Source organism: Hylaeus anthracinus, unplaced genomic scaffold (assembly GCF_026225885.1).
Source record: "Hylaeus anthracinus isolate JK02 unplaced genomic scaffold, UHH_iyHylAnth1.0_haploid 12002, whole genome shotgun sequence".
Classification (NCBI taxonomy): domain Eukaryota; kingdom Metazoa; phylum Arthropoda; class Insecta; order Hymenoptera; family Colletidae; genus Hylaeus; species Hylaeus anthracinus.
The window spans coordinates 624,158-646,419 of record NW_026534349.1 but is presented as its reverse complement, the minus strand read 5'-3'; the positions used below and the strand labels follow the sequence as shown (position 1 = coordinate 646,419).

General features: G+C 40.8%; 1 protein-coding gene across 3 annotated transcripts; it reads left to right on the top strand.

Moving 5' to 3' along the window:
- The first annotated feature begins 1,709 nt into the window (after positions 1–1,709).
- LOC128891796 (guanine nucleotide-binding protein G(I)/G(S)/G(T) subunit beta-1) lies at positions 1,710–21,519 on the top strand. 3 transcript variants are annotated; one of them, XM_054151604.1, is made up of 7 exons: positions 1,710–2,215; positions 15,950–16,432; positions 18,527–18,672; positions 18,767–19,060; positions 19,337–19,538; positions 19,646–19,862; positions 20,170–21,519. In XM_054151604.1, exons 2-7 carry the CDS (start codon positions 16,376–16,378, stop codon positions 20,274–20,276), a joined length of 1,023 nt encoding a protein of 340 aa, XP_054007579.1. In that variant the 5' UTR covers positions 1,710–2,215; positions 15,950–16,375; the 3' UTR covers positions 20,277–21,519. The 3 variants fall into 3 exon arrangements, with proteins under 3 accessions (XP_054007579.1, XP_054007581.1, XP_054007580.1); XM_054151606.1 differs by lacking the exon at positions 1,710–2,215 and adding an exon at positions 14,045–14,462; XM_054151605.1 differs by lacking the exon at positions 1,710–2,215 and adding an exon at positions 14,045–14,580.
- The last annotated feature ends 743 nt before the right edge of the window (positions 21,520–22,262 follow it).

The window sequence follows — 22,262 nt, the reverse complement described above, 5'->3', positions numbered from 1 at the left end:
CTTTCCCGGGTGACCATACATTACTACAGTTACTTTTATCATTTTCAAAGATTCTGTACCTGTTGTTGGTTAGTCTGTCGATAAAATTGTATCAAAATTGACTTTTTCGATCCCTGGTGTGAAAACGTGGTAACATGAAGGAACCTTGAAGGTAAATGCTAAGAAACTACACCCGCAGAATGAAAGTATTTTTAGGTTATTAAATGGATTTTGTGACTCAAATGATGACTAGAACACCCTTCGTTGGACCTTTTTCTTTCGAATGAGTCCTCATTCAACCCAAAATATGCTAATATGAGAACGAAAAGCGAAAAATCGTGAAAACATTCCCAAAGACGAGTTCCGTCATTTTGTGGATAATGGCAGAGCACGCAGGATAACAAATTTAGTTCAGGCAATTCGTATGAGATGGTGCTTACTGAGGGCTGCTAAAGTGAAATCGATACATATGCGACCTCTGGTCGAGATTTGGGAACCACCATTCCCGGACGATAATGAGGCCATTCCTCTTATCGATCCACCATTCTAACGATAGATCGATAGATGGCCGCCCATTGCAGGAGCGAGCTCATCGGCGAAGGAACATAGAGGAGAGGAAGTCGAAAACGGAAAGGAATCGACGCAGGAGAGGACTCCACGTTACAGCATATATAGCATAGAAGATACTCTAAGCCCTAAACTCATGCTATATTTACGATGAATTATACTCACATAGCAGGGTGATCCGCTCGCTAGTAGAAACAATCAACAACCACAACAATACCCGACCGTCATTGTAGACTTTACGACGGTGGCTCCCGCAACGAAAGCGGCTGATGGGTAAAAATGTGTGTGACGAGGGACGTTTCTGCTACAATGTATTAGTAAATAGAAATAGTTTCGTAGATTATTCAAGTAAGTACAATGGTTTCTAATGTTGTCAGAATAAATTAAACATAAAATAACGTGCAACATTTTATCTAAATCGTAGGATACATCAAAATGGTTCTGACGTTACAAAAATCTGTAGCTGGTAAGCTCTCTTACCATTTCCGTGTCATTTCCAACGTTATCAATTGAGAATGAAACGAGAAAGTAGCGCTACTGTAGCTTATTCCTTTCTAGAAATATGGCACAAAAAACATTATTTAATGATTTAGGAGATATACGTAAACAAACAAAAATGTGACACCAGAAAAAACATTCCTTAACACGTAGATGCATACTCATACATGAATGATATATGAATAGATTTGAACTAAATGCTAAGATAAGATAAGAATAAATTAAAAATGCAATATTCTAGAATCAGTAGAGAATGCTTTGAAGTTTCCTGTATATTCTTTTATTTTAGCTCTCGGATATATTTTCAATGTTTCCAGTAAGAATACTTTTTAGTTAATATACATATTTGTGTATTAATATGTTCTATATAAGTTGTATTTTAATATGTTCCAGCAATACGATCTCCCAGATAATTATATAAAATAGAATAATCGAGAGACATATAATTTGATGATAAAGATTCCCTGTTAATTCCGTAATCCGTTTAATCGATATTTCGCTGTAGTTCTTTTATAAATATTCGTTAGAAATCGCCGACAGTTGTTGGTAATTTGAAAATGGCGGGATGTGAAATCAGGCGAAGGAGACGCCACCGGTGTTCGGGTATGTTCGTGTACCGGCGACTTCTTACGGGGTGTACGGGGTCTACGGGACTCGAAGCACGGAGCCCCGCCCTGCCGCCCGCCAGAGCCGTGAAGCAGCAGCAGTAGCAGCAACAGCAGCTCCGCTTGCTTCGTGTAGTAGTTTTTTAATCCATGAAAACAATCGCCTAAACGCCGGTGTCATTCGTCTTGTCGTAAACACATCGCGTTATACGCTGTGCTCGTGTTCGTGTCCTTCTATTACACGTAGTGACTAGGTTAACCTTAAAAGAAGTGGCGGTCGCGGTGGTGTCGTGAGATAGTCCCGTGGTGGTAAGAGACTCGTCTCGGTCGTTAGGCGTCGTCGTTGTCGTCGAGTGAGAGTTTTCGCTCTGTTCCTCGACACGGTGTTTCGAGACGGAGACGTGTGAAAAGGAAAGTGCACAGTCATCGATGTGAGAGATCGAGGCTAGGAAGAAGGCCCGCCGCAGCAGGAGGGAGAGAGCGAGAGAGGTGCAGTTCGTGGAAGAAAGAGGCCGATACATCGAGCCGGGAATTTTGGCAATCGTAGCTCCGTTAGGGAGCTCCAGGTACGATAACGATCACGATCGTTTCTCTGCGACAATTCGTCGTTGTTTTTTTTTACATTTTTGTTCGGAAGCAAAACGACTTTGCAAGCGGCGGCCCTGGCCGGCCCTTCGACTCGATACGAGCAAGCAACATGGCGGCCACCTAGGCTACGCTGTCAAATTTTCCCGTTCCGTCATCGCGGTTATTTTAACACCGAGACTGTATTTCTCCCGGTCGGTTGTCCCGCGATAATATTTTACACTGTTCCGGTTGGAAATATTTTCGGCCCGAGCCCCTCTGTAATCTCGACGATCGAAAGTTTTATCGACTTGGCTCATGAGTCAGATTCCGGCGGTAATGAGATTCTTCCTGCTTAAGCTGAACTTTCCTTGTTCAAGAATTTTTCACGGCATAAAAGTAACCGAGAGACGGGATGCTGTTAACGAGCGTGGCAAGCGGTCACAAAATTATTGCCGACGTATCGCCTTTTAACAGAACCTCTGGTTGCCCGGTGATATCTGAGATTACTGTAAATTTACATAGGGGATCAATAGCCATTAATTCACAGTGCGAGCGTCGGTATTCCATTATCTGTTAATGCTCACCTGCATTTCGTATTTATTAGGTCGGCTGCTTGTCAAGTGTCAGTTTTTCCGAAGTCTCAATTTCCCTGTGCACGAGAACGTAGAGTAAGTGGCGTTAATTATTAAATTGCTACATATCGTCACATGCAGTATATCGTATGACGAACGATCTCAAACTTATCGTTGAACATTATTTTTCAATAAATGAACACGAATAATCAACGTGTTTAAGTTATTGCAAATTCAAATAGGATAAATCTCGTTGCATACGTAATGTATTGTAAACATACGTCGAGGCCAATTTTTTTCGTACCTATTCTTTTTATATTTCCTTTAGGTAGCGTTACCAGTTTTTTTTAGAGTATATACTGTTTTTAAAGTAACAACGCACGCTTCTGAATGATAAAAGTCGAGCATACCCTGAGACGATAAAATGAACAAATTAGATTACTTCATTTATCACTTTATTATTTATATTTCAGGTTTTGATCAAACTTATTCTTTAGTAAAGTAATATTATCTTAGGTATATCCACTACCTACTTTGACTTTCGTTAATTGAAATTAGGAATAATAGTTTCGTAAGGCTTGCTACATTTATATTTGCTTATATTTATACAAATTCCCTGCAGTTTTCCCTTTTTTTTTATTTAAAACTATTGTGTAACTCTCCAAGTCTAAAAACAAATTAAGTATCCTATACCCCTGCTCTATCTATCTTACTCTACTAATTAATTCACAGATCCGTAAATAACGTAGAAATAATTTATTTTTGGTTAAAAAATGCCTGGAGAAGAGGGTTGTAAAGTGTTTTGTTCTCGTATGGTCTAGAAGTAAATGGTAATTATTTATGAGAACAGAGGCTGATTCTGCCGAAACAATTTAGGATTCAGTAATACTAGGCGTGTCCTGTAACTTCCACCTAGTTTCATTCCAAAAGCAATTTCCGCACCCGTGTCTCCCCCTTGTTAGACACGCGTAGGACACACGGGATTGCAGGATGAACGGTAATGGCGTTAATTTTTAATATTTGCACAAGTTAGACGTTCAGAAATTCTAGTCAAATATTAGTTCGGACACGTGTTATAAATGAACAATACCACTTTGTAATTCACAGGTTGTGTATATCCCCTTTAATATTTATACGATTTTCTAGAAAACATTAAGATAGACAACAGATTGATTATCGATATCCTAATATTTATGTTCATAATACTATTGCTTACAAGATAAATCTTTATTTATGATAGATTTTGTTTAACCTCAAAGCGTTGATAGCTGTATGGGTCCATGAATAGATTTCTAAGCTTTATCAGGCATCGCGTATTCGTTCAAGAACTGCGCACCTTGAAATACCGATACGACTTTTTATCTCTAACTTGACGTCTGTAACGTTATGTCGCATTCGATAATACCGTGAAAAAGTTATTTGCAAAGTATTTATTGTCCCCGGAAGTCTTGAAGCTCCGTACGAGTAGATTTCTATTGAGAACCAGAAATGTAAGATTTCAAAATATTTGAACTGAACGTTTCGTTTTCCTAACTGTAACCAACTCGGGTTTTTCCATTTGCACGTTCGAATCTTTCATTTTGGATCACGTAGCCACCGTTCTGTGTTACGTATCGTAATTATTTCAGAGAATCGTGCGATGTTAACGTGACTCACATCCAGAAATTAACGATAAGAACGGCGGGAAATATTTTTGCGCGACATTGGTGTTGTTGACATTTGTTTAACCACGAGCCAGCTTGCGCGAGTTATCTCACGACACGAGTACAATAAAAGGTGTCTTGCATAATGTGACGAGGTCGAAATTTGTGCAAAAACAAACCGTCGGTATAAGCAGCGCGGCGCCACTTTTGCAAAAACGTGAATCCGCGGGATAAAAATACCGCCCAGCCTCTTTGTACATCGAGTACACGTGTTCTCCAAAAATATGACACTTTCATCATCGGGGTACATTTTATAATTACTATTGGCGGGGCCAGTGGCGAATCAAGACTGATTGGGACCTGAAACTAATCACTTGGATAGTCCCTTTCGTTTTCTGAAATGTTTTATCAAGGATGTTATCGGTTATATTTATCTTCCAATTTTTTTTACAATTACATCATTTCAAATAACTTAAAAACTAAACGTGCGCACCTGTGTCCTTCAGGAAGTTAAATATACTACATGTGTCGTTTAATAAATGTTCCCATTTATAAATTTCCTTTCAAAGTAATTACATGAACGTGTTATTTGGATATTTATCATTTTCTATTTTGTACTATTATGTATTATACATACAGTGTGATGAATATCATTTATGTATTAATGCCAAAATTTAACTTAATTTCAAATTAATTAAGAGAAACTTGTCGAAAACTGTTTGCTTACGACCACTGAGCTCAGACATTTTTCTTTTTTTAGAAGCCGCCTTTGGAAAAGTTTGGAAACCACTGGTGTCGAGTTTCTGAGAACCACGGAAATAATGTTTACACCTCGAATCAATTTGAAAGTGATTGATCCCAAAAGGGAATACAAATTGCTGAAATCACACGCAAACGTTAGTTCGTTATCGTTGCAGTGTTTTTCATTCTTGCGGCTTTGCGACTACATTGTTTACTTTTGTCAATGAATCAAGCGGAGAAAATGAACGTCACAGGAAGCGTAATAGCCGTGATCTTGCGAAATTAACCAGCAGTTTTGCAATCCCTCTTGGTAAAATATTCCGTTTTGATAAATCTGATACCGGACGTGCTTTTCATGTGATCAGTATAACAGAAACAAGGAAGACAATTTTAAAGTCTCAATAAACCTCTATTAATGTTTCCATCTTTTTTATTACAGTTGCCTTCGAAACATTAGTCTATAAAACAAAGCAGTCATAGAATACTCCTGAACACCCTTGTAATAATGTGTACGTCGTACATATTATAACAACTGTGTTCAGCACCATCCTAAACTCTATGATTACTTTTCGGTTGGTAATTTTCAATAATTGTTATCGTACATGTCGTGCAGTTGAACAATTATCTTTTATACCCTAATTGGTCCCGTTCCACGAATAAAATACGTGTAAAACCTGCTGTCCAACTTGTAGTATCGGCAGCGACAGACCATTCTCGACATTTTATAACGAGAAAAGTGAGAATATACGTAATTGTTTTACAAAATTGACCCTCGTCATTTGAGAGGTAACTCTTAGTCGCCATTGGATGTTACGCGGTAACTCGACAGTCTTTGTTTAGGTCAGATCTCGTTGAACCTTAAAGTATCGATAACATATCGGTTCATGAATAAATTCTTCAGCTCTTTATACATCCTTTTTGGAAATGTAAAATGGTACACATTGTAATACCAATAAGATTTTTTACTTAAAATTCAGCGACGATCGCGGTACTGAGATCTCTAGAGTTACTTTAGATTCGACGACTATAGCAGAAAGTTGTTTTTAAAGTCCTGAAACCCCAATAAAATAGATAGAATTTCATTTTACACTATTCCTAGACGAGATCACTTATGTTAAAAGTACACAAATTAATATTAACACTAAACTACCGAATTCAAACGCATACCTATTATACATACAACTATATTCTTCCAATTAGACGGAGGGATGGACTGATTTATCAATCAAATTAATTTTTTATTTTAATAATTGCCCTCAAATATTGCGGTAAAAGAATTGTTAATGATTGAGTAATTTTGGAAAAAAAGGTTGAAGTTCATGAGTCGAACTTTAGTGTTTTATAAGTTTTATAAAATAAGCTACGGTGACTTCCCATAAAACGTGTCAGAGATAGGATTGGTTTTCTTACAGATAAACAATGCAGTTGTGTCGGTTCTGGTACTGGCAAAGTATAAAAAAGACGGCTAGCCAGAGCACTATGCGCTTCGCGACGCGATTGGTCGGCCAATTGCAGTGGCAGCTGTCTTAATCGTCTTTAATTGGTTCGAAATATAAAGTCGTCGCAGTCTCGAAGACAAGTGCTGTCTTCTGCTCAATTGCTGACGTTCCACTCGAGAGATGCACCCAGCGATAGTGTCGGTGGCTGCACCCTTGATCGGGAAGAAATCGATTGGGTTCGACCACAAGTGACTCACAGATACGACAGATAACCGCGAAATCGTGAACGCGATAAGTGATCATCAACAATCGATGGTTGTATCGTAGGACAAATGTTATGAATTAAATCTTGACCACCTTTAACAAAGATAGCAGAAGTAGACCAATTTTTATCTAGACGAATTACAACTGGATTATAAAATTCAACTTTATCTTATTTTGTACGATTAGAAGCTTGTCTGAATATGGAGTATCCGTTGCGAATAAGGAAAAGTTTTTTAGATTGGATTTGTTGTAATACCCCTAACATATGAATGGGAAATATTTTTTTATTAATTGTCATTCTATGTGTATCGGGCTGCAGTAGAATGATAAACACTAAGATATCTTTGATCAATCTGTCGAAAATATTGCAATTTATGAAAATGTCCAGAATGGACCAATGTAGATAGCCTTCCCTTATGTTGTTGACTAAACTGTGGATGTTTATGAAGATTTGTAACTTTCCAGATACAGATAAACGACTCCAAAAGAATATTTCTTATCTTATAAATATCGTAACGTGTATTTTATTACTGATATTCCGTGTACGCGTTTGTGCACATCTTTTTATATATTTACACGTTTACACTAGTCATAAATGCATAAACTTTCGCAGTCTAGTTACGTCAATACAAAAACAGTCCAGAGAAAAAACTAAAAGCAAACAATCTCACGCTATTATACAGCAAAATAGGGATTGCTTCCTGTCTTTAAGATACTGTTATATGTATATAAAATTGTACTTGTTTACAAAAATGCCCTTCGAAACGAAATATTCGACTGAAAGCCGTTGCACGACCTCTAAACTCATTCCTCAAAGTATCATCAAAGTCTCCGTCGGCAAAGCTCTGGTCTCGTGAGTAATATTTCAAAGTGTGCACTTCCTCAAATGAAACGTTTAAACGTTATTCGTGATTGCGGTAAAAGTTCAGCAAACACTCTGTAATCCAATGTGTGTAAATAGTCCTTATCTTCCGTTTGAACCGGTCGAAATCCTCGATGATAACAGCGTGCGTTACAAACGCGAAATGCGACTTTTAGATTGATAACACGATCTGTAAATAAAAATCGGGTAAAACCTTGGTTATCGTGCCGCTTAAAGGAAAAAAGAAAACGCCCATTTAGAATTCATTCTTCAAGTTAACTTTCACATTCGATGAACGAAAGGTTATCTAAATAACGGGTAAACGACTATGGGACGTCAAAATTTCGTCCATCTCTGTCGCTAATGATGATCGCGTTTCGCAGGACGGTTAGTAGGTCGCCGAGTACTTAGCCAACGCGAAAGCAATGCCAATGATGTATTCCACTAGCAAACCCCTGTTTCCCTTCCTTCCTGTCACCCTCCAACCCTCCTCTCCATTGCGGGGTCACGTCCTGTTATATACACGTTCCCCTCGCTCCCCATAAGTTGTCCCTTCTTTTGCTTGTTCAGTAGACCAGCCAGTAGAAAACGCGCCAGCGAGAGAAAGGGTTGTTGATTTTAAAGGCACAAGTACATATCGTCGACTGCGCGGGTTCAAGTTGAACCCCGGGCGACAGAATCACCGAGCTGAATTATTCTTGGAAGGAAAAGCGGCATGTATACGTTGAGTACAGATGACATAAACCGGTGGGAAAAAAGTCGGTTTGATATGTTTATCTGGATAGATAAGAAATCCAACGCGTATCGCTTTTCCTTGTCGTAAAATTACCAAGTTGCTCGAATTTGCCCCAATTAGTTTGCTCATCTTCCTTCTAATTACAAAGATATAGTTGTATGTACCATAGATATTAACCTCGGTGCTATTAGTGTTAATTCTAGCTGCAGAGGAACTTTTCAGATGTTTTTCTTATTCTTGAAGAGATATAATCAGTCTGTTTTCTAGACTAGATTAGTTCATTTGCACTTTGCTACCGTGTGGCGGCTGTGGAATTATTTGATAACAATCGAGCATATTTTAAAACCTCTTTCTTCGGTCATAACGACGTCGGTTATTACTTCGTCGTATCCTACTTAACTTATTTTGTTTAACGTTTCTATTGTGTCGTAACAGAATGGAATACAAAACAGAAGTAAAAAAGAAAAGTATGTGGAATATATAAACACAGTGTTTATGTCACGGCACGTGGTTAAAATTCATCAGCAGCTGTTTTACAACCCGTCGCAAGCAAACATGTAAAAAAAAAAAATTGAAATGGAAGTAATCGTTTGCATAGATATAAAAAGAGAGGATACATTTTGCATTGTTTCGCGGACACTAAAACTTTATAGGTTGATATAAAATCATGAATCTATGTCGGGTGATTATTAATCTTGATTTTTTGAACGTGTAGTTCTCGAACAAACATAATATCGTGAAAAAATACAAAATAATGAAAATAACAAGCGGTCTAGTGTCTTCTATAGATCATCGTGACTACACTGAAGCCTAGCTTATTATAGAAAACCAGTGCCACGATCGTTTTTGTAATAATCAAGATAACCAATCAAATGAGCAGCTCTACATAGCACATCCCTACTACTACCCTCAACCTTATTTGCTGCTTAGCGACCATTCCCTCCACTTGCCGACACCATGCAACGATCGAGGTTCTCATGCAATAATCGAGCTTGCAGTAATCGAAATTTTACTCGGTTTTTTTTTTTTTTTTTGCAATCTTATCGGAAGACCTTGAAGATCGAATATAATCGATTCGTAAGAGATTCTATAGAAGTTTTAGTCGATACAAGTAAGCTTTTTCTTGATAGGCTTTTATTGAAGCGTTAGAAGGATTTCCCATCTATATAGAAACGCGATTGAGAGAAATATAATAGGCAACGCAGCGATAGTGATTGGATTAGGATAGTCGTGCAACCGTATCTTCTCTATTTACGAGTGTCTAATTTCCTTTAAGCTGGTCTACGAGCCTTCTGGATTCTTGGGTAATCCAAACATTCAACTGCCCGTTTAGCTCTGCTTTTGACGTCACAGTGATTCGTAAAAATAGCAAAACGGTCTGTTCGCGGATTAATTTCTTAACGCGGACTTGCATCCTCGTGCTTACGTCGATGCCATCGAAATTGAGCTTTCTTCTAAGCCCATTCTTTGCTTTCTTGATTATTGCTCGTTAATCGTCAAACACGATACTATATCAGAGATGAATAATAATTCTGTTTTATAGATAGAAATTTCGAGTAAATGTTTATTCTTTGTTCGTTGATTAAAACCAGAATTTGAATTATAGACTAATATATTTCATAGTGACCAAATAACAATTCAACATGCAATTCAATAATTTTGAAAATGTAGATGATGTAATTAATTTTTATTTATCCTTTTTTCCAGTACACCGAAACTGTGGCTTCAGAAAAGATAAGCGTTGGGTGTCGAAGCGGAAGGAAGTCGTTCGTTGAGGAATTCATTAGAAACAAGCGATACGAGCATTTCGTTATTTTATAAGGAGCTAAAAACGTAGAAGGTGAATCAGTCGCCGAGAGATTGAAATTCTTAAGCAGAAGTCCGTACAAAGTCGGGAGATCATAGGAAGAAAATCCCAGTCTCAGGAGTCCCGTATTCAGGTTACTTTCTGACGTCACGATACGCCTTCTGACGTCATTCACCTGCCGTCGTCTCTCCGCAATGTATCCACCGATCCACTCTGCCTCGCTTGGGATTCGTCAACCCTATATAACCTCTTTTCACCCCTCTAACCGTCCCTATGTCTCGTCAGTAGATGTTAAGAGACCAAGTGGAATGCACGAATTTTAGGTTAACTCTTTATCCTGCGCGGTCGCGTTTCAGCCCTCGGAATTCTTGATCGACTTGATCTCTAAGTACGCACACGCGTTAACGTTGGTGTGGCAAGATCCGTACACGCTTGGAACAATGTTTTCCTCGAGGGAAAGAATCGATCGAATCCCCGTTACCCCTCCGCCAGGTATCCCTTCTTTTCCCCATACGATAGCATATCCTTGCCACTGGCTTGGGCGTTATTCCAATAAATTCTTATCGAAACGATCACTCTAGGGATGATTTATCGCGACACGATTTTATTTTAATAAACTATTCGATGGGATTCATTCGCTCGTGAAAGTAAAAATGAATATTCTTTGTGGTTACCGATATAGTTGGTATTTTTTTAGAAATACAAGATGTAAATATTCAGAAAATCATAAATTCATTTTATAATAGAAATCTAGAAATTTATATTTTTTAATTTATCGCTACATAGAAAAACATTTAACGGATATCAACTGGTACACCACTCTTACGCTATGAATATTCGATCTGGTTATGTTTCTTGCTACACAAACAGTTCACGTTGTAGGCAAACTATAGTATTAATCATTCTAGTTCAGGTCTCGATTGACCCATTAATCAAAATCCTATAATTCAAATATTCAGATAGTCGAATAGCGAACGAAATATTGGAGAGCAAATATTAGAATAGTCAACTATCAAAATGTTATCAACTGTGCGAATACACGGGACTCGGCCAAGTCCCATTGTCAGCCCTGGCAAGGATTAGATTCGTTTCCATGGGCTTGCCGCGAGCAGGGAGTACAATTTATGTTCGTCTTCGCGATCGATACTTTTCAAAGGGAGAAGGCCTCGAACAAAGCGAACAAGTGTTTCTCTTTGCGGTGCAGTTTGCAGATTGATTGATAGATCGATCGCCTTTGCGTCACGGCTTATTTTAAGCAAACGTGTTCTTTATACGCGTCCTATTCCGAGACCGTGTGCCAAAAGTCGCAAGACTCTCATGGAAAGTGTTTCCTCGCGAACGTCGAATATCCGCGAGGTAAATTTCCCAACTGGACGCTGCGAAATCGATCGTGACCGATCGCGAGAAATTCTCGGCCTATGCTTACGGGCTGTTCTCGCTTTAAACGTCGAGGCGTTTATTAACACGACTAAAAGCCAAACACTTGCTGCTGCTACTGGAAGCTGATCCTCTCCGATTCTACGCATTTCAAAAGTAGGTCGTGCTGATGTGAATTGCAGTCATCAGCTGTAACACTAGTATATCATTCTTTAGACAGAACCAGCACACGGTAACGAAGTCGCTTTATCTAAGAATACTTTGTAATTAATATCTATCCGATCGCATTTTACATTCGATTATTCGTCCCACTGCAGCCCTAGATCGCGTGATAGAAGTTTCTTGAATTTAGTCCAAGTGTGGAGAGGGTAGGGTACCCCAGAAGACATAAAAAGCTTATGGTATTTCTAGAAGATAAAAGAGTTTGTACGATATCGAATGGGATATTCCAACTTAACGTAACGGCAGGAAAACAAGTTTTTTTTTAGAAATTTCGTGTAAACTTTTAGTATAAAGAAATTTTTCCTTCAACGTAGAAACATTGGCGCAATTTCTCAAGGAACAGGCATCGAAACAATAGGAATACAAGTGGTATCGAGGTGTCGCGTCGTTTCTCCGACATCCAGGGAATCCCTCGAAAGGGAAACCTTGTTGTCGGGATACCGAAACTCGACGGTTAGGTAAACACGGAGGCTTATACCAGAAACAGGGATATAGCCGACCCACTCATTGGAACCGATTCTTGGCAGGTGCAGCCAACCAACAGGCGTACGACGACAACCGTCGGCACGTTGTACATTAAGTAGACCTTTGCTGGCTTCTCCCATTCTTTTTCGCAGCTGTAAAAGATCGTTGGGCCGTGCCAGGGACTTGGTCGAAGTGCACACTTGGTGCGAGGTACTTGGCAGCCTCGCGGTTGTATACACCCGACTCGAGACAGATGGGAAGTGCAAGAGAGAGCGAGATAGATCGTATTGGACGTTGACCCGCGTGGTTCAACTGTTGCTCCCATTCGTGCATCCGGGAACGCGTGTAGGAAGGCCTAGGGTTCCCGATGATAGAGAGGAGTCTTCTGTTAGATAGGTCCACAAGCCCTCCCTCCCCACCAGCCTCGAATGCCTCAAGAACGACAGAGCCAGACGATTCGCACAGATATTACATGGGAATCATTCCTCTGCTTCTTCCTCGATAAGGGCGATAATCGGAATGTAGGTCGAACGCGTTAGGACGGAGAGTTTTTCTATGTTGAATCTCGTAAGCGCGCTCTACTTCGTTAATTACACATTCCTCGGATCTTTTCTGTCTATGAAGATTGAGCGGCGAGAATACGGTTGCAGATTTCAATGTAGTACTCGGAGATGCTCAGTTGGTATGATTGCGAATTTTTCAGAGGGTGTGTTGGACTTTTGTAACTGGGTTGCTTCTATGCGAGGATGGTTTTAATATCTGCGTCTAGGAAAGTGGTAGAATGTTTGAAACGCCTGGTAAACTTTGAATAACACATAGTGGAGTCGTTGGAAACTTATTCTAGAAACTTGTCTGTAGAATGAACCAAATAGTGTGCATTTAATATCAAAAAATTCTTCTCACATTTATTGCCCAAGTGCCGTAGGAGTATGTTGTATTGAAAATGTGATACAATCGTAATTTAGAAAATACATTAAATTTAATGAGAATTTTATTTGAACATTTTATCGACCGATGGTGTAGGATTATGAACATCCTACATACGTCTCACCGGTCATACGGTCGTAAATACTTCCCTGACACCGGCTCTGTTTTGGTTAAACTGTTACGTGCGAACACATATTTCTAGTCACTGTCCGTGAGATTAATCAATATTAGAAATGACATACTTTGTTGTATGTGGTTCTAACGTGAGTAGAAGTTATACTGTTATGCTTTAGATTTTACGGTATTTGTAATATGACGATATTAGAATGAATCTACATGGGTTAATAATCTAGGTCTCTACCTGTTGGCCCGTTGGAATACATCTACTAGTACGTACGAAGCTCAGTAACACAAATTTCATCTATTGTTTTTCTAACAGATTACCAAGTGTGTTGGCCAACTAGCCAGTTGAGTGTTACGGGTACGTTTAGTTAATCCTGCATTCGAACATTATTCGATCATTCGAGTATTAGACTACTCGAATAGTACCGAATATTCAGCAATTGCAATCTATATACACTAGAAATAATTCAACAAGAAATTTCAGCCCCGAACGGCAACCTGTCACACGCTCAACAATGGCGTCCTGGCGACACCGGTAGTCAGCCGGTACGCGGGCGCCGTGGCGCCAGTGTCGCTTTATCCCTTCCCTTGTTGGTTTCATCCACCCAGGCGGTCTTCTCTCGAAACCACGTCCTCCTTGGGTGTGGTTCGAAACCGCGTCCGAGAAACGTGTATCGTCCAGTTTACAACGCGTGTGTTCCGTGTCGTGTTAAAAAATTTCAAACGTATCCGCGCGAATGTGGTCGAGACGAACGCACGCTGATTCGCTGGCGCGTGCCCTTGCCTAGCGTAGCGAGCAACAGACGAAGAGACAGCGAAAGAGAGAGTCGGGTGTACAGTGCGAACGTCAGAGTGAGACGAGGGATATAGGAGAGTGGTAGTGCGAGAGAGACCGGACTGTGAACGCGGCATGAAAAGAGAACTCGCACCAATGGTGGCATTACATCATTCCATGTATGTGTGCATACGTGTACACCTTCTCTAGTAGAGAATTGCTACTTTTCGTCTTTCTGCTTCGACATCTTTGCGGGAAATTTCCGGCGTTTCATCAGGCTGCGCAATCTGACGGTACGAGTCAGTTTTAGAGAGACTGCTCTGTGCCCACCGCAGGAACGTTGCTGCCAGAGAGGTTATGTTCGCTCGACACCCATGACGCTCTGACGACAGTTCAAAACGGACGGAGCGTGTAAGCGTTGAAACTTTTCGTTCTTTCCTTCGATTCGCTCCATTTCTCGTTAGTTCTGCTAGTGCTTATCGGATACGCTTCAGGACATATCAGTTTCGGAGGGTGATAAATTATCTTTAGCCGTGTCACCCGGTATTGTGTTCAGTTTTGTGATTGCTCATGCGCCGTGCGATTTCCTTGGTTCCGGAAAATGAGAACACCTTGCGTTAGATCGACAACCCTCGGATTCCTCGGGTTGTGAGACCTTTTAGAGGTGAAGGACGCTCGTTGCCCACCGAATTCCGTTGGAGGTTGAAAAATTAAACTTATTAGGGAATAGTTGATCACTATTTATCACTATTCGTAATTAATCGCCTGGAATGAAAAGCGGGTTCCGTCGAGTCGATGAAATATGCTTAAGTATGTATTCGATATCGAAAGGAAGACAATGGAGTTGGAGTTTCCCGGAACATCTACGCTTTTTGAACGTGTTTCCGGAAATATCGTAGATTAGCCGTAATTCGGACGCAATCGTTTCGTTAGGTAAAAATAGCTAGCGTTTACCACGATGTTCGCGCGGAGGTGATTCGAAAACATTTTTCTCACAGAGTAGGTCGAGTGAATTCAAAAGTTAAGAATAGGCAAGCAACGGTTGATATCCGTTGCAACCGAGAGCAACGTTTGTTTTTATCTAGCGGTGGATGATTAATGGTGCTCCGGTAATGCACAAACGAAAAAATGTGTCCGTGACACGAATGTGCCGAGTTGGATGAAAATAGAACTGTAAAAACGTATTAGTTATCGCAGCATTGTTACGTGTAGTACGTGCACCTTAAGATTATAACACTTCTGAAAAAATGCTACGTCAACTACTAGTTATTTCTTAATACTGAATCTACCGAGACGGTCAATTTGACCCATGTACTTCATACTTCTTAATATCATTGAATTGTTAATAATTTACCATAAAATTGGAGGACAATTATTTTAATACAGAATTCATTTTAATGATAAATATGTGTTGATCTCAGTAGTTTTAGTAGTGAAAAATTATTATTATTTTTTAAAATTAACGAGGTTGTAACTATCTACAATAGTTACAACCTCGTAACCACCAGTATATAATTTCGTGTTGCGATTCAAATCTGAATAATTCCACGTAATTTCCTATATTTTACTTAACTCTCTGAAACTTCAGAGAGTGTCGAACGAATAAAATGCTTAAAAACAGAATTGGTCAAATTGTAAGCTTAAAAATAACCACTTGGATGGTTCTTTTTAGTTAAGATTCATTTTTGTAATTATCTAGATTTTGCAATTTGAGTCCAACAATCGCCTTTTCTCACCCAATAAATATGTGAAATAGTAATTATTTATGAATTTGTTCTAGGGGTGGCAACGGTCTCCGTAGGAGGTGTCGAAGCTGGCGCGAGGGGCGGGAGAGTCAGCGGTGGCCTGGCTCTGGTTCCGGTGGTAGCGGCGGAAACGGAAGCCGCGACAGCAGCAGATCAGAGAGAAGGACTGGAAAAGGCCGTTGGAATCTGTTGGAGGTGGAGATTTCTTCTCGTTCCCGGTGGTGGAAAGCTCGAGGACCTCCGTTGGCCACCGGAAGAAGCGTCGACGGCGTGACACTGGGCCCCGACCACCTCCGTGTGAGAAGGCAAGCGAGATAAGGAGCCACTCGTCCCTCAACAACTACGTTTTAAGCTTCGTCGGGGCTGCACCGTCTCTTTCTCGATCTCCTGCTTCTCACGAGACACCCTTTCCACCCTTAAACGGGGTGCCCACACGATTGGCGTATCGCTAGACGAGCATCATGAGCGAGCTCGAAAACCTTCGTCAGGAGGCGGACGCATTGAAGAATGCCATACGAGTAAGTCGGTCTTCGTTCCGCGAAAGAAACTAATTCCTGTATATTTGATCAAATGTTCCATTTATTTCTAATTTGTACGCGTTAAAAAGTGCTACAAACAGTTAGGAGATCCCTTGACAATTCAGGAGATTGTAACATCGCCACTAGTTGAACCGTCAAAGAGATTTTGAAAATATGTCTTCTTTGGCATTGAACTTGGTTAAATTTATTAAGAATACGTCAATATCTCATCGCATGCTGCGGAATTTCTTATCGCGACAGTTTCCTGTCAATGAATTATCTCTAACCGTAAACGATAGTGACTTCTGATAGCATCGAGCGGGCTGACTCATTCGATTTTAGCCTTTTGCGTTTCGCACGATTTCAGAATCGCATTGATTTTCTAATAATTTCGTTGACATATTGTTTACCAGACACGTTGATCCGTTGCTGAAAATCACCCAAGAGTTTCACACATTCTTTTTGTTCGTTGGCAATCTATGGAACATCGAGGACAAAGCAACAGTTCTCCATGCAACAGCGGTGTATTGTCTCAAAAGAAAAAAGTCTAGGGCGTCTCTCGGGTCGAAGTGCACTTGGCATTAAACAACCGACCCCTATTCTCCTCCTAACGAGTCAGCTATTTTTTTTTATTTTCCCCCGTGCTCGACCTTAAGAGGTTGTAACAAAAATCTAAACATAATTTAAGAGGGACAATTTTTTATGCACTTTTCCCTAGCTACTTCTCAGTTCTCTACAACACAATCTACGTCGCTGATATTGATTTATTTATTACCCATTTCGTTTCTCTTACTTACATCAACATTATGCTTATCGCACGACGTGTCACGTACAAGCCAGTGCATGTTCATTTGTCCGAACTTTTAAAATCAATACATATTCGCTGTCACGATAGAATCCTTTTATAAATAGTATTACAAGATCGCCTGCTCTATCTCCTTTGAATCACCTTAAAATTGGGCCGGCCGGCACTTACCCTATTCAAGCATGTAAGATCCGAACAATGCTGCTCCTTTATACCTCGTTGAAAAGAGTAATTCGCGTTGGAACTTTCGTTCCCCATAGTGGCTATAAAACTGTTCTGAAAACCGGCAATTTTCGATCAATTTGTTTTATCACTGTCGTCAGACAGCTATTGTTGGGCACGAGCGGTTAGGATTTAGCGCGAATTAGAAGTTCTCGCTGGAGGAAAATCCTCATCGATGGCAATCGGTGGATTCCCTGTATGGTGGAAAGCCGGAGGTGGTAGTGGTGTGGTGTGTGGTGGTGGTAGGGCGCGGCATAACCGTCGCTTCTCTCTGATCAATACGCCACCATCCCTCTCTCTCTCTCTCTCTCTCTCTCTAGCGCGCGCTTTCCGTCTTGTTTCTTCTATCCGCATGTTTCGCTCTTTCTCCCTTCTTTCAGCGTGCGTGAAGTTACACGCATCGTCAGGCATGCACGGTAATACGCGGCTGCGATAAATAGAATGAACGTTTTTAACATACCGCGATGATATTTCAACGATTCCCTTGTTTCTTCCATTCATCGCCGTTTACTTTCCAACTCGACGGCTATCCAATGCTAAACCGTAGGGAAATAATCGTGAAAACACTCCGCTGGAAAGGTTCGTTCCTCGCATCGATGAGAATCATTGTCAATTGGGTCGTTTCAGGTAAATCGTAAACGCAATTTCTCAGCAAGAACACGCTGTTGCATTCCGAGTTACCTCGAAAGGTCAATCTGAAGTGCTATCGGCTCTCTAAAACTCGTTTTTTTTTTTTTTTCCAGATCATGAATTTCTTTTTAAACCCCGGTAATTCATGGCATTTTCGACGTTTCGCTCGTTTCACTGACGTAGCTCGTTCGAATACGACATCTGACCTTTCGTCGGCTAAATTTGTGCACGCGCACCATGTGTTTGAGCGAAATTTTCACGGGAAACTCATTAACCAACCCGATTGGTATACACCCCAAAAATAACATGGCTGATGTTGGACTATGTAGAATCTGTATTACACTGTCAGATTGCGTTTTTATGTTAAAAGTACACGGGCAATAAGATATAAAGACAAAATGTGAAACTTGAAATATTTTATACATTTCCTTTTTTAGGATGCCAGAAAAGCAGCATGCGACACGACGTTGGTCCAGGCCACGTCGGGCATGGATCCTATTGGCCGGATACAGATGCGGACGAGACGCACGCTTCGTGGTCACTTAGCCAAGATTTATGCGATGCACTGGGGCAGTGATTCAAGGTAACTTGACTTGTTGTATCTTATTTTAGTATTACTCTCACGTGTCAAAATTAAAAAAAAAAAAAAAATCATTTCTATTTCATTTGATTTATAGAAACTTGGTATCGGCATCGCAAGATGGAAAATTGATCGTTTGGGATAGTTATACCACCAACAAAGTTCACGCGATTCCCTTGCGCTCCTCATGGGTGATGACCTGTGCATATGCACCATCCGGTAGTTATGTGGCTTGCGGTGGACTGGATAACATTTGCTCCATCTATAGTCTTAAAACTAGGGAAGGAAATGTAAGAGTCAGCAGAGAACTCCCAGGGCACACTGGGTACTTGTCGTGCTGTCGATTCTATGATGACAACCAAATTGTCACTAGTTCTGGGGACATGACTTGGTAAGAACCATTTTTCACATCTTCAGTTCCATCAAGCAAACGGTTGCTTCTAATTCCCATCAACTATATTCCAATTACTTTTGAAAACCACTTGATTTGATTTAGTTTAGCAAGTTGCCATGTAAACGTGGCACCGAAGATTAAAGCGAATGTATAATTAAAATACACCTCGATCCTTTCACTTGATTCCTACGGATATTCCTCCTTCCATTGGTAATTATATAGCTCGTACGATTGTGTGAACCGCGTCGCAATGGCATTTTTTTTCTCAATTAGTGCCCTGTGGGACATAGAATCTGGGCAACAGTGTACCTCTTTCATTGGACACACGGGCGACGTAATGTCCCTGTCGTTGGCACCAGACACGCGCACATTCGTATCTGGCGCATGTGACGCGAGTGCAAAACTCTGGGACATTCGCGAAGGAACTTGCAAGCAGACATTCCCGGGTCACGAGAGCGACATAAACGCAGTCACGGTAAGGGCTTGACTTTTTTAATATCGAGTTTTTATCTTTTCCTTGGCCGGAGCAGTGACAGAACATCATTCTTATCTGAACAATTTGATACATTTTATCATGCACAGTTCTTCCCGAATGGATACGCTTTCGCGACGGGTTCGGACGACGCTACTTGCAGACTCTTCGACATTAGGGCGGATCAAGAACTGGCGATGTACAGCCACGACAATATTATCTGCGGTATCACGAGCGTAGGGTTCAGCAAGAGCGGTAGATTATTGCTGGCCGGCTACGACGATTTCAACTGCAACGTTTGGGATTCTATGAAGGCCGAGAGAGCTGGTGCGTTCTTACCTCGATTAGCAGAGTCACTTCAGGAGAGAAGAGAAATTTTATTTCAAGCCCTTCTCTCTCTGTTCATTCTCCCTTTAGTGGATTTTTTGTTCTAATATCTTATAATATTTTTACTTTGTTTATGCAAATGCACTCTTATGAGAAGATATTCTTCTTTCTTTTACTCTAATGTTGTTTGCACAAGTATATGTGCTCATCAGTTTATTTATATACTACACCTTGCATTCTAGACGTGTCCTGCACTCATTCGAAGGGAATACTGACCTTTTCGAGATGCTTCATTTTTATTTTCCAGGAATCCTTGCTGGTCATGATAATCGCGTATCTTGCCTGGGTGTTACGGAGGATGGAATGGCCGTAGGGACAGGCTCCTGGGACTCGTTCCTGCGTATTTGGAACTAACTTGGGGTTAACCCCAAAACGTTCCTCCAAAGAACCAACTGCAGCCAATCAGCATACAGTATAAGCATTAAGTACCACCACTTGACCACCGAAGTCGGCGTGTCCGTATCCTCGATGGAGGCCAACTACTCGCCAGGTTCACCAGAGTTGACGATGATCAGAAAATTTGGACATACGATAGACAGCAACAGGAGCAGTAAGAAAGGCCACGGCGACAGCGGTAGCAGCAACAGCAGCAGCAGCGAATTTAAAAACGTTTTGGATTGTGGTGGTAAAAAAGACTACCGGAGGCGCGTCGTCGACTTGAACTGGCGACGTGGCAAGGTCGGCGATAAAATCACTCGCGAATACCAACGCTTCTAGTATGAACATCGTTCGCCCGACACTCGAATGTATGTAACGATGATCGAGAAAGAAGCGTGGCGAAAGGAAGAACGGCAGGACGGAGAGGAGCACCAAGGCTGCTGACAGCCAAATCTCTCCAGAGTCGCGTACACGCTTCCTTTTTCTCCTCCCCTTTCTCAAGGATCACTCGGCGTACCTCCGAAGAGCACGTGCTGTTACACATCTTGACAGCTTCTCCTCGAAGATCTTTCCCTGCCTCAAGGGTCGAGACAAGAAATCGATGATGACACCACCGTGGGTCGGGTGTCGTTGGAAGCGTTTTATTACAAACAAAAGGTTCCGAGCGTTCACTGCCGATGAAGCGCCGACATGGCTGCTCCGGCGGTTGATTTTATGTTCTTTTCGACACGCACGAAGCAAGTCGTACCAGGCGAGACACGATGAAAGAACAAAAACAGTCGCTCGTGCACGGCACAAAAGCAAACACGATCATGAAAATTATATATACATATACGTATGTCGACGACGAGCAGCCAAGGTTACGATAATCTCGCATATTGCATTCAACCTACACGCACACAGTACGCACGTGTATTAATACGTACATAGGAAACTACATACATACATTTGCACAAGAAACGCGAAGTATCGTAAACAAACGGCATCTGCCATTAAGTACAGAGAGTCATCCACGAGCCCCGACGTAGAAGTCACTATCTCTTGATCATGTTAATTTTTTTCTTTTTGCTATTTGATTTATCTTATTTTTTCAATTTCGATCTCTTTTTTCGTAAGCAAAAAATAAAAAAAAAAAATTAACCGGAGTATCAGAGGAGATTGCATCGTTTCTTGTATCTGTATCCGCCGAATTTGCATTAATATCTTTGATTAATTTTTATAGATGTATCATTATTTATTTTGTATAGACCTCTGCTATATAGACCAACCTATACGTTCTTGTTTTTGTTTCCCCCTTTGTTTTGAGAAGTTGAGTGAATGTTCGAGTTAAGGAATATTGTTAGAGAGTGAACGAGTTCGGATATGGAAGAATGAGCGAAAGGCGCGGCTCATTGCCAATCAAAATGAGAATCCATACGGGAGAGAAAGAAAACAAATATTGATGATACTCCTAAGTTGTTTCTTCAGCTGATTGTTACACATACCTTTCGTCGAAATTCGGATCGTCACGCATAAAAGGACACATCGTTGAACAGAAAGAAGTCACGATAAGGCCAGTTGAAACGGAGATATCCTAAATTCTATGTATTTCGCCTCGCCGCGGGTTTACGTACGTACGCGAGGGATCAGCATAAAGTACGAAGAGAAGGGATAGATTTAATGTAACGTGTAACCGTTTAGTTTGTAGCCTCTATTCCCTGTCCCTCTAGATAGAAGCAGCGAGACCGAGAAGAGTTCCTCCTAAACTCTCGCCAAAGCAGAGTCCTAGACCTTTCTCCAGTATCGGTCCAGCACCGAAGAATCCTCGAACCTATGAGGAAGGCACGTGTTCTCGACGAAAATATCGTCCCAGAAGTTCCTTTGAAATAGGACCCAAAGAATCACGGATCGAAGCTACGGACCGCAAGGCCAAACTCTCTCTCTCTCTCTCTCTCTCTCTCTCTCTCTCTCTCTCTCTCTCTC